The sequence below is a fragment of the Somniosus microcephalus genome, chromosome 8 (assembly GCF_052327205.1).
Source record: "Somniosus microcephalus isolate GS21.2 chromosome 8, FLI_Smic_1.0, whole genome shotgun sequence".
NCBI classification, from domain to species: Eukaryota; Metazoa; Chordata; class Chondrichthyes; order Squaliformes; family Somniosidae; genus Somniosus; species Somniosus microcephalus.
The window spans coordinates 17,527,272-17,540,851 of NC_140994.1; the positions used below are offsets into that span (position 1 = coordinate 17,527,272).

At 42.6% G+C, this 13,580-nt stretch overlaps 1 protein-coding gene across 1 annotated transcript in view; it reads left to right on the forward strand.

The window, feature by feature from the left end:
• The window catches only part of LOC147113347 (alpha-centractin), a 55,477-nt gene that overhangs the window by 35,734 nt on the left and 6,163 nt on the right, over positions 1 to 13,580 (forward strand). The window contains exons 6-8 of the mRNA XM_085994303.1: positions 1,530 to 1,746; positions 2,201 to 2,293; positions 4,639 to 4,813. Coding sequence (XP_085850429.1) covers positions 1,530 to 1,746; positions 2,201 to 2,293; positions 4,639 to 4,813 — 485 coding nt within the window. The remainder of the gene's footprint in view (positions 1 to 1,529; positions 1,747 to 2,200; positions 2,294 to 4,638; positions 4,814 to 13,580) is intronic.

Here is a 13,580-nt window from a genome sequence, read left to right on the forward strand (position 1 = left end):
CTGAATATATGTGTTAGAGCCCCCGCAATCTCCTCCTTTGCCCCACACAGCAGCCTGGGATACATTTCATCCGGGCCTGGGGATTTATCCATTTTTAGGCCAGCTAAAACCGCCAATACCTCCTCCCTCTCGATGTTAATATGTTCGAGCATATCACAGTCCCCCCGCCCTATTTCTATGTCTACATCGTCCTTCTCCATAGTGAAAACAGATGCAAAAAATTCATTTAGAACCCCTCCTACATCTTCCGGCTCCACACACAGATTGCCACTTTTGTCCCTAATGGGCCCTATTTTTTCCCTAGTTATCCTCTTACCCTTAATATACTTATAAAACATCTTCGGATTTTCCTTTATTTTGCTCGCCAGTGTTATTTCATGGCCCCTCCTTGATCTCCTAATTTCTTTTTTAAGTATCCCCCTGCACTTTTTGTACTCCTCTAGGGCTTCCTCCGTCTTTAGCCTTTTGTATCTACCAAAAGCCCTCCTTTTTTTCCTAATCCATTCTCGTATATCCCCTGACATCCAAGGTTCCCTGTGGTTTTTGGAACCACCCTTGACCTTTACGGGAACATGTTGCCATTGTATGATCTCAATCTCCCTTCTGAAAGCCTCCCATTGCTCCGATGCGGATTTTCCTACAAGTAGCTGATCCCAGTCCATTTTGGCCAGATCCTGCCTTATCTGTAGGCTCCAGTTCTTTTCTTGATTAAACCCCATTGCACATTTTTAAAAATTTAGAATCTGTTTGAACTTATATTTAAATTTAAAATTTGATTGATTTTAAGAGATGTACATTTTCAGACTACCAGAAGGGCTTCTTTTCAAATGGACCAAAGAGTAACTTGTGTTGTTCAGACGTTCGTTTGTCAAGCTGAACCAATGTAGTGCAACCTTTCTCCAGTACCCGGTAGTACAGAATGCTCAAATATTACCTTATGCACGCAGTTCCTTACACAACCAAGTCATGACAAGATGAAGAAGGCTTTTCAGCCCAATTGATCTCGTCCTTCCAGGATGATAAATTGTATCAACCCATTCGAGCTTTTATCATCTACCAGGGAGTTAGGACCTCGGAGCTGCACTGGATTGTCAACCTAGATTATGTGCTCAAGACCTGGTAGGGCTCGAAGCTGCAGCTTTCTTGCACAGGCAAGAGTGCTCCCAACTGAACCAAGCTGCCATTCACCAGCACTGGGCCTTTCACTCTTCATTTAGTCACAAATGCGCTGCCAAGAAAATGCGAGACCTCCCATTAGGAGAAAAATCAGTTTAGAAGGCATGTCAAGTTGTTCCCAAATATCTCTTGAGAGGTAACCCAAGAGGGGGATGGGCAGAAGGGTCTTCTTACTGCTCAGATTATGTTTGTTGAAGGACCCAAAAAAGGAGAACATTTTGTTAAAAAACACTTGTGGGAGCGAATGTGTTTCATCTGCTTATCTGAGTTGATAAACTGTGTCTTTGGAATATTCAAATTTTAACAGACTTGGTTTACTTACCAATGCATTTCTCTTCTCTACTTTTCTGAAGGTATGCCACAGGTAGAACTACAGGTGTAGTGTTAGATTCAGGCGATGGAGTCACACATGCGGTTCCTATCTATGAAGGGTTTGCAATGCCACATTCCATCATGAGGATTGACATTGCAGGGCGCGATGTGTCTCGCTATTTACGTCTGTTCCTTAGAAAGGAAGGATATGATTTTCATACATCATCGGAATTTGAGATTGTGAAAACAATCAAAGAGGTAGAATCTTACATTTTTATTGTACATAAATTGATTCGTTTTACTACTAATTTGTATAAAGTGCAGGGAATATGTTTTCATTTTGTATATATGTACGTCTTTCATTTACTTTAACCCCTACAAAGATTATCTTTGTTTTTTTAATTATAGATGTATTTTTAATGTAGCAAATAATAACAAATTATGGCTCTGATTTCTGCATAGATGTGTGAATGCTTGGTTAATAGGCAGTGTGACAGTACCAATTCAGAAAGGAAGTCCGAATGGCCGCCTTGCTTCACCAGTTGGCTGCCTGCTTAATTTCCTTATGGAGAGTCCTGAATTTAATCATCATGTGAAAGAATGACTCACTATAATTGTCCTTTCTTTGAGAACCAATGTTTAAAATTGTTACTTGAATTTTTAATGTGTATTTCTGGGAAACGACCTGCCAATTTGTCTTTGTGTTTCACAGCGTGCCTGTTACCTGTCGATAAATCCGCAAAAAGATGAAACTTTGGAGACCGAGAAAGCCCAGTACATCCTGCCTGATGGAAGCACAATTGAAGTAAGGCACCAATATCAATTCATGCATGGTTGCTAATGCTGCTTGCTCAAGTTAAATCAAAGCAGAAGGACAAGGGGGCACAGGTTCAATCTGGCACAAGGCAGAATAATGGATTTTCAGGTAGGATAATGGAGGCAGAAACCTGGGAATAATTTAAGAAACAGTTGGATTAAGTGACGGGGGACTGTATGTTTTTTTTCCTGGATAGATGAGCTACGATGAGGTGAATGACCTTCCTCATCCATATGGTATCTTGTGATTGTCAGACGTTCGTTTATTAAGTGGCTCTTTCCTGGATCCTTTAGAAGTGGAGGAATTGAGTGACCTAATATTGTTTATAATCATGGCATCACTACAGAAAATGTTGGTCGTTTCCTCCCTTATCCCTCCACCCACTGTGCCGCAGAAGGAATACATTTGTGTTATGACACAAGAACCTAAGAAGTAGGAGCAGGAGTAGGCTGTACGGCCCCTCAAGCCTGCTCCACCAATTCTACCTCAACTCCACCTTCCGCACTATCCCCACATCCCTAGATTCCCTTAAAATCCAAAAATCTATCAATCTCTGTCTTGAATGTACTCAACGACTGAGCATCCACAGCCCTCTGGGGTGGAGAATTCCAAAGATTCACAACCCTCTGAGTGAAGAAATTTCTCTTCATCTCAGTCCTAAATGACCAATCCCTTATTCTGAGACTATAACCCCTAGTTCTCGACTCCCCAGCCAGGGGAAACATCCTCCCAGTATCTACCCTGTCAAGCCCCTTAAGAATTTTATATGTTTCAATGAGATCACCTCTTATTGTTCTAAACTTTAGGGACTATAGGCCTAGTCTCCTCAATCTCTCCTCATAGGACAATCCCCCCATCCCAGGAATCAGTCTGGTGAACCTTAGTTGCACTTCCTCTAAGGCAAGTATATCCTTTCTGATGTAAGGGAACCAAAACTGTACCTAGAAGTCTGGGTATGGTCTCACCAAGACCCTATATAATTGCAGATCATGGCTGATCTTCTACATCAACTCCACTTTTCTCCCCATCCCCATATCCCTTGATTCCCTTAGTGCCAAAACATCTATCTATAAGGTAAGGACATCCAGGCCTCAAAGGCAGTGCAGAGGAGCAATGAGGCTGACCCCCAGCATCAGGGGAAGGAGCAATGAAGAATGGGGCTCTTTCACGTTGGACTAAAGACATCTCCCAGGGAAGATTATAGAGGTGTACAAGATAATTAATGGGGTCGAGAAAATGAACCCGGAACGATACTTTGATATGTCAGGCCAGCAGAATAAATGGGCACAGTTTCAAGGTTGGAAGGGCAGATTTAGGACTGAGGTCAGGAAGTATTTCTTGACGCAGCCTGATTGACATAGATTGAGTTTCCATGGTTCTAGGAAGTTTGGTTGAAGCTAGAACACTGGATTCATTTAAGAAACAGCTAGCTGTTGTAATGGGAATTTTATGTGCAGATAACTAAAGTGGCATCCTGAGTAAGCAGAGCAACCTTCAAAAGTCATACATTTGGTAGAAATTTTGACATAAACGAATGACTTAATAATGAATCCAAAAAACACTCAGTAATTCTCTATTTTAGTGTAGTGTGTCCTCTAATCAATCTGTTTTCTCTTTATTCCTAAGGTACTTTTCAGTGCCCGGCACAATTAACAGCTGATTGTCCCTTCTCACCCTCCATCACTAAACCAGTCATTTTACTTAAATGTACATGACTGTTGGAGCATTAAACTTCTTACTCTTTCAGGTCTCTGCATACATTCATCATAGAACCTTGGAAATAGTAGTGTCCAAGCTTTCTATCTACATTGGCTCCATAGTTGAGTGCCACGGAGCATTGCAGGACAAATATGAAGTTTAAATCCATGTTCCCATTATTTTGCAAATATCTCAAGTTGCTGATACTAACAGATTTGTGTGTTCTGATTTAGGATTTATCAACCATTGAAGCTACAGCTCTAAGAACATTCCATTCCAAACTCCCAGGCCCACGACATTCTAACTAGACAGACCAGTAAGAGATATAAGCACAAACAGAACTGAGTTGCATAGACTCTATGGCTGGCTTGCCAGGCAGGGGCTGCTGGCCATCGTTTGCACATCCCCGCTTTAAAACTTGCCAGATGTAAACAACAGATGTGTTTCTACCAGCGCAGTCAGTTTCTGAGCCCATTCATGTCTCAATTATGTTAAATAGAGACATAAATAACAGCGTTCTGGCCAAAGTGAATGTCTAGAGAAATGCTTAATCTGCCTTGATGTGTATTCCTTTCCTGTTTGGTGTCCTATGTAAGCCAAGAACTTTAACAGACATATTTCTTTGCTCTTTGCAGATTGGCCCTGCGCGGTTCCGTGCTCCAGAGCTGCTCTTTCGACCTGACCTGATCGGTGAAGAGTGTGAAGGAATCCATGAAGTCTTAGTCTTTGCAATCCAGAAGTCTGACATGGATCTGAGGCGAACGCTTTTCTCTAACATTGTGCTGTCAGGAGGATCAACTTTATTCAAAGGTATCCTGTTGAATTTATTCACTGAACCATTTGGGACTTGCGCACTGAGGTTGCCTCTGTCATACCTCTGTGACGTTAACCTTGCCTTGTAGCAAAGTAGTCTACACTGCTATACCTTCCCATATTAAAATGCTGCAGCCTCTCACCATCATTTGCAGGCTTCATGTTCTGTATTCATCAAACTTTTTTTTTTTAACAAAGCACAATGCATTTTTATGCTCTATAAATAGTGATCGCGCAGTGTTGCAGCACTGGGGAGCTCCAGTATGCGCATACCATTGGATGCAAGTCCGATTCCCCTTCACCAAGTTCTTGATCTCAGCCATGTTACTGTGGGGAGGTGCTGAATAGGGGCCAGGTGCTTTTCTACAGGGAAGGAGAGTCTGCACCCAGCTGCAGTTAGTAGAGACTGTACCATTTAATTGCTGTTTTTTTTTTATTTTAAAGGCTGCCCATAACTGTGGGAAAAGTCACAAGTAACAAGCAATAGTTCATAACAACACAGCGATATGGCTGGGTGCCACTTATGGCCCTCGGAAGACTTGCTGCTTTGTGTCTGAGCCTCCACTCGTGACCCAGCTGGTTGTGGTATGTTAGTGGAGCAGGGACTTATTGCTGTTGCCTCTCCTCTTGCTCTGAGAATCACTATTAGGAGGCAGGCAATCCCAGCAACCATTGTGAAAGGGCAGGAAAATCCCCACAACAGCATGTGTAAAATCAGAAGCACACCGTGTGACAAACCACAGCCAGAGACTTGCATGTTGCACTCCGTAGTACCCGAGTGTTGTGAGATGGCCAATCAGGTGTGACAACTGTACTCAGAGCTCCCTACATCTGGTATTCTAACTAATTTTCTTTGATTCCTTCAGTGTGTTCATCCTTGGTACTCTTTTGCCCCAGTTATACTGCATCAAGCATGGACACATTGAAAACAACAGTGGGAACCCTCAGTTATACTGTCCTCAGTATTGGTTGGGAGGAAGCAGAGTTCTACGGATGTGCAGTTAAATGTATGTACAAGCGTTCTCGCTGGTCAGTGACTGCTGCTGATGGTCAGTTGTTATCATCATCAGAACTAACTCCTCAGCCCTTTTTTTATCTTTTGGAATATAAATACAATGGATAGCCTGAGTTTTTTAAGCTTCCATTTTAAAAGGTCACCTCAATACAGCACAATCGCTGCAGGTGCACGGTTGCTGTTTTTCAGCTGTCCTCACGACTGACGGCAGACTAAATCAGCAACATTTAATTACATGTTTGGATTTGATGTGGTGGAAAAGTTCACACTGCATTGATCCAAACATGCATCATAACAGGGACATTCATCATATCAGAAATTTAGAAACGGACAACTTAATATAAGCCTAGAAATTACTGTTGACAATATTAATGGAAGAAAACTTATTGCATTCATCTGACATTTTAACACCTGTGTTGATCTGTTTATTTTAAATGGGTTAACACCGTTGCTAAAGTAGAAGATAAAGAAATGTCAGACAAGTGCATTAAGCTGTTTTTGTTATACTCAAGGTCGGAGTCAGGAAATATTTTTTCATTAATCTAAAATCTTGTCGGAGAATTTAAAGCTCGTTCCAACTGCTCTTCAAAGTGAATATGGTAAAGAATTTTTTTTTTAAAGTCAAAGTTGTGAACCTGAACTCCAGTGAAGGGTCAGTTGGTAAAGGTGGAGTGGAATTGAATTATACTATCCAGGAAGATCACAGGTTCAATTTCTGGTCAATGCTGATCTCTGCCAGTGCTGTAGGAGTTGCTACGATTGGCCTCTGTATGCTTGCGCAGTGGAGGGGGAAAAAGTCAGCTTAGGTTCCCATAACTGAGCACTATCCTGTGATTTCTGCTGAAATTTTGCCACTGGTAAATATTCGGCGAGATTGAGTGCGGCTGTGATGGCCCCACAGTCAAATTGCCTGCTCGCTCTCATTGTCTAGGCTTACATATGAAGAAAGACTTCTTGGGGGAGATGACCAGGAGCTGGAAGAAGTACTACTTTCCCTCTCGCCGCACCCCCCCCCCCACCCAAAGAAATAGTGCACTTTCTTTATAAAAAAAAAAATGAACTGGCAATTCACTTTTTTAAACGTCTTTTGTTTTAATTGTGCCATCATTCATGCTTCAAAATCCACATGGGTGTTATTTTATTCTTTCATTCCTTTATTGGTCTGGATTTTGCGGTCATTGGTGAAGGAACTCGCTCGCCATTCATTACACTTGTACTTGCCCACAGACTTTCTGTGGGCTTTTGCAGTGAAACTTGTGATTATTAGAGAGCCAAAACAGCACGACGCCCTCTACAGGAGATCTGGGACCTGTGTGAACAGGGCAAGCAACGGTGTATCTGCTTAACCAATCAGATTGAAGAATCCTTACTGAGACATGCAATCTAAACCAGGAAGTGTAAGTTAGAATAGTTAATTCAATATTAAATCATGTACAGAAAGCAAAATAAAGAGAGGGAAAGAAAGATGGGATTAAGAGAGAGAGACGTAAGAGACAGAAAGAAAAAGTTAACAATTATTTAAATTTTTACAATCTGAAGGAATGAAACTACACACTTGTAAAAGTTAATTTTCAGGGCCAGGTAGGTTGTTTGGCAGTAATTAAGACTTAGCATGCTGTTAAAAATTCACTTATACTTGAATGGACAAGCCCAAACTTTTTCTGGCGTGTTTAGTGGGTAAGTACCACAAATTCACACCCTTCCATTTGTTTGAATGCTGAGTCTCTCAGCGAGCTGCCAGTATAGAGCACCTTCTGGAGGAGCAGGGCAACTCGGACAGCAGCTTCCTGATTTCCGCGATTAACTGCGCGTGTGCGGACACCGGAAGTTGCTGTCCGATTTACTCAATAACTGTGAGTGCTGATAGCTCACCATTATTTCTACCGCAAATTGTTGCACCTACTTCATTCAGGGTGAGTACGTGTAAATACCTTCTATCAAAGCCAGTTAGCACGGAAAGCAGATATACACCTGAATAGAAAGAAAACACTATTGTAGGCACCTCAACTTCTATCCATGTATTCCCATAGCATGGTAGAAAGATGATTGAAAACTTACAAATATCTTAAAAAGTTACAGAAAACATGACTGATGTCGCAGAAAATGAAATAGTAAATGAGCTTGGAGTATCTCTTACTTTCATTTTCAGGACAAGGGAGCTATGTGCACAGTGGATTGACATATTGTTCTTCCACCTTTGTGATCTGGATTGAGATCCATCCAAGACTGGTGGGTTATTTCTTTTTACATTAAGGTCCAAAGTGTAACGGTTCTGGGCAATCTCAGCCCAATTCCCAGTGAACATAACTCCACATAACCCACAGTTCAGCCCAAAGCAACTCTAAATTGGCAAACTCAAAGTCAGACGGGCGCAAGGATAGTCGGTGTAGGATGTGGAACTGTCACAGTGATACAATAGGCAATGCTTTTCCGCTGGGGGTTCCAGAGGTCAGGGGGAGAAATTTCCTTTGGTTGCTACGTGATAGCAACATTGTAAACCTAGCCGGAAGATTTCCTGTGTTTGCTATTTCCAGCTTAATCGTAAAAGCATTCTAAGAGATTGTATTTGTGATTTCACTGGAAATAGTGGCCAGAGGTAGTCGTTTCCCCGTTATTGGGGGAGAAGAGACAGTCTTTTACTCTGGATTTAGCTATAGTGTACGCAATGGAAGTGCTTAGCTGACATGGAAAAGTCTTCCACTCTCCAATGCTAACATCGCTTTGCCTTGATAATCAGAAAAACATGCCATATCCACTGAGCTGTAAATTACACAATAACCAAAATTATGAACACGTTGGCCCTGAAACCTTGTGAAGACCAGATCACAAGAGATGGGAAGCAGGTTATCATCTTACATTTTCCTGTTGGTGGCAGGATTGTAACACTGGCGTCTGCTGCAAACAATGCCAGATTGTGGCGTGCAGCTCGAGTTGGAGGTCTTGGTTTGCTTTGTTTTGTCCCATTTTTGAAACATCTTTTCCAATGGCTATGCCATGCATTTTTCTTTGGCTTAGAGAAGAGGACAGTAGACTGCCTGTTAAAAGTCCTTTGCCTATGCCTCTTGGAACCATCTGCTACATGGTGCATAAGGACAACTATTGGTGACTTGCCCTGCAGTTTCTTGGTCTTCAGTCACAGCCTCCTGTACCGTGGTAGTGGGAATGCCAATTGAATGTTGGGCTTTTATGCGTAGCTCCAGCAAAAAATTCTGCCTTTTTAAAAAAAAAAACACAAAATTATTGAACTTTTGATATCATAACATTTTTGTGTGCTTAAAATATTTCTAACAACATTTTCTTTCAGCATCTGCCTCTGAGAAGCCAAATTTACCTTACAGGCTTCCCGGGACTATCAATATATCGGTGTAGGAAGAGACTCAACAGGGAAGTAGTCTCCCCGAAACGTCTTAAAGGAGGAGAGAGAGGTGGAGAGATTTAGGGAGGGAATTCTAGAGCTTAGGGCCTAGGCAGCTGAATGCACGGCAGCCAGTGCTGGAGTGACGAAAATCAGGAATGCTCAAGAGGTTAGAATTGGAGGAACGCAGAGATCTCGGAGGGTTGTGGGGTTGGAGGAGGTTACCGAGATAGAGAGGGTCAAGGCCATGGAGTGATATGAAAATTTAAAAATCAAAGGTGTTGCTGGACCGGGAGCCAATGTAAGTCAGCGAGCACAGGGGTGATGGGTGAATGGAACCTAGTGCGAGTTGGGATACAGGCAGCCGAGTGTTGGATGAGCTCAAGTTTACAGAGGGTGCAAGGTCGGAGGCCGGCCAGGAGAGCGTTGGAATAGTCGAGTCTAGAGGTAACCAAGGCATGGCTGAGGGTTTCAGCAGCTGACGAGATGAGGCGGGGCGGAGACGGGCAATGTTACAGAGGTGGAAGTAGGTGGTCTTGGTGTTGGAGAGAATGTGTCTGAGGAGGGGGGCACGGTGGCATAGTGGTTAGCACTGTTGCCTCACAGCGCCAGGGACCCGCGTTCAAATCCGGCCTCGGGCGACTGTCTGTGTGGAGTTTGCACATTCTCCCTGTGTCTGCGTGGGTTTCCTCCGGGTGCTCCGGTTTCCTCCCACAGTCCAAAGATGTGCAGGTTAGGTTGATTTGGCTATGATAAAATTGACCCTTCGTGTTAGGGGATTAAATACGTGGGGTTACGGGGATAGGGTGGGATATGTGTCGGTGCAGGCTCGATGGGCCGAAATGGCCTCTATCTGCACTGTGGGGATTCTGTGATTCTGTGAACATAGGAAAATGGCAGACAGATGAACACCAGCTGGTGCATCGAGCCTGTCCCATATTGTCACAGTGTAACTGATACAAACATAATAGTCATCGATTTGGCAAGTAATGCAAATGATCACTGTACCAACAGCACTGCAATAGACCGCAGGTATCTCACAATCCTTCAGTCCCTCATTCTTAAAAATCGTCCATTCTCAAAAGCATCCGTTTATAAAAAATGGGTCTACATATTTATTGAAGCTTTCTTCAGATGGTTACAAGTTCAGTAACTTTTAAAAGGTTAAATAGAGCTTAAACTCGTCATTTTAGCTTGCTGCTGGTATGTCCACTGAATGCAAATGATAAAAGGAATGGCGTTTCTGGCCTTTGGGTCCTCCTGCATTCTTACTGAACCTGACTTCTCCCTACTGAACTAACAGTAGTGAAAAGAAGCAGTCCCAGAATAAGACCCTGTGGGACACCGCTATCCACTCTACACCACTTCAAATGCATTTCTCCCGTCCACCGAAAGAAATGTCAGGGTAAGAAAGGGCCATTCGACCCATTGAAGCCCATCCCTCTAGTACCCTGGTTCTCCCATTATATCATGCAGCTTCATTGTGAATGTTTTTGCCTCTACTGTCCCGCCTTGCAGATTGTTCCAAATATTTATTATAGCTTGAGTTAAAAAAAACTTCCAAACATCTGTTTTAAAACGATTTCTCACTTATTTAAGTTTATGTGCATCTCTTCGACCTCACCTTTGGTCACTTCCCCTCACATTTTTTCTAAATCCTGGTTGATGTGCATTCTTCCCCCCCCCCCCCCCAAACCATACCCAAGGCGTTTTATTAAAGGCACTATGCAAGTGCAATTTGTTAACGTTTATGTGTCTGGACCTATTTGCTACCTCATTTATATTGTGGGCATACCCTATCTATAGATACCATTTAATATTTTGTAGATCTCAGTAAGGTCTTCCTTTTAGCACTTTCTAGATTGTAGAGTTGAAGTTTCCCTAGTCTTTCCTCATAGCTCACCCCTCTTTTAAAATGCTTTGTTGTAATTAAACTTTACTTTAATAAAACTGTGTTTAAAAACATTTAAATAGGAAGGAGGATGAGGTAATTATTCAACATAATCACCCACCATCTCTGTTTGCAGACTTCATTGTTGGGAATGAATTCATCTTAAATTAAACCCATCTCTGATGTCTTTACAGAAATCATTAAAAAAAGTTACAATATGAACAAAATGAAAAGATATGCTGTAATTAACAGGGATGGGAAATAAGCACAGCACGTTGTAGGAGGGACGTGAGCTGTATTTCAGAGCTGAAAATCTACCACTGACTGGCTTCAATCGTTGGAAACAACATTTCTTTAAAAGTCTGATGTGGCTCATTAAAAATAATGTAAAGGGAAAAAGGTTAATCAGTTGTTCCATTAAAATTAATGGACGGAAAATCCTGCTGGGGCCCACTGACCTCCTTCCCACTTACCTCCCCTCCTGAATTCCCAAGAGTCACTCCCGGCTAAAAATGAATAAAATCTACCCAACCGTTCGAAGGGAAGGCAGTGTTTATTTTGTACAGCAGGGTGGGAGGGGGAAGCAGAGGACAATGTGGGAGAGAAAATGTTCTATTTAGATTGTAAATGCTTCCAACAAGCAAATCCTCGTAGAGACTCTATCTCTCTGAGAGCAGTAGCAATGCTTGTTAGATTCTGAAGTAGCCTTTTAGACAACAACAGAAAGGGCACTTTTGGTTTCTAGCTTTTATTCCTCTGGGACTCTCTTCAGCACACAGATAAAGATCATCTGACTTTGATACATTCAGTAAAGTAGCAGACAAAAGAAAATGCCATAAGAGCAGACAGTGCCACTTAAATCGGACAAACGCGGCTCTGTTGCATAAATCCTCTGCTATTAAAATTGCTGTATGATACCTCATTCCTTCCACTGTGTGCCACTAGAGCCTTTATGTAACATGGGAATTAATGCATCAGTTGTTTAGCTTGCCCTATGATGGGTTTTACGACACCGTGATACTGAGAAACAGCTCCTCAGTTATACAGCGGTGCAGTGCCCCCTAGTGCATACACCAGCAGAATGAGAGTTTATAGAAAAGGGATGTCCATTTTTCTGTAAGATTGGATTCCTTCCAGGTAGACCATTAGGAGAGAAACAAAAAAACAATGTTTTGAAGGCTTGATATGTTCTACAAAGCTGCCAGCAAATCCTGAGAAGTGTTTTGACAGTTTCTCCCAATTAGGATGGGCATATCAGAAGGTTGAATATTATCCTCCTGCGCGTATCGGGTTTGAGTGTGTTTTGAGATACGACAGTTTGTTCCCACTCGGTTCTCCTTTTCCCATTTGAATGTTCAAGTCAGAATTGATTACTCGCTCGCACGCACACTCACTCACTCACTCATTCACACTGACTCACTCACTCATTCACACTCACTCACTCATTCGCACTGACTCACTCATTCACACTGACTCACTCACTCATTCACACTGACTCACTCATTCACACTGACTCACTCACTCATTCACACTCACTCACTCATTCACACTGACTCACTCACTCATTCACACTCACTCACTCATTCACACTCACTCACTCATTCACACTGACTCACTCACTCATTCACACTGACTCACTCACTCATTCACACTCACTCACTCATTCACACTCACTCACTCACTCATTCACACTGACTCACTCACACTCGCATACTCACTCACACTCACTCCATCTCTCACATACACTCTTACATACACACACTCACTCACACTCGCATACTCACTCTCACTCACTCCATCTCTCACATACTCACACTCTCACACTCACTCCATCTCTCACATACTCACACACTCACTCACTCACTAATTCACACTCACACACTGACTCACTCACTCACACTCGCATACTCACTCACACTCACTCCATCTCTCACATACTCACACTCTTACATACACACACTCACACTCACTCCATCTCTCACATACTCACACTCTCACACTCACTCATTCACACTCGCATACTCACTCTCACTCACACTCACTCCATCTCTCACATACTCACACACTCACTCACTCACTAATTCACACTCACACACTGACTCACTCACTCACACACTCGCATACTCACACACTCACTCCATCTCTCTCATACTCACACTCTTACACACACACACTCACTCTCACTCAATCTCTCACATACTCACACTCTTACATACACACACTCACTCTCACTCTCACTCACACTCACTCCATCTCTCACATACTCACACTCTCACACTCACTCATTCACACTCGCATACTCACTCTCACTCACTCACACTCACTCCATCTCTCACATACTCACACACTCACTCACTCACTAATTCACACTCGCACACTGACTCACTCACTCACACACTCGCATACTCACTCACACTCACTCCATCTCTCTCATACACTCACACTCACTCACACACTCACACACTCTCACATACTCAACACTCTTACATACTCACACTCACTC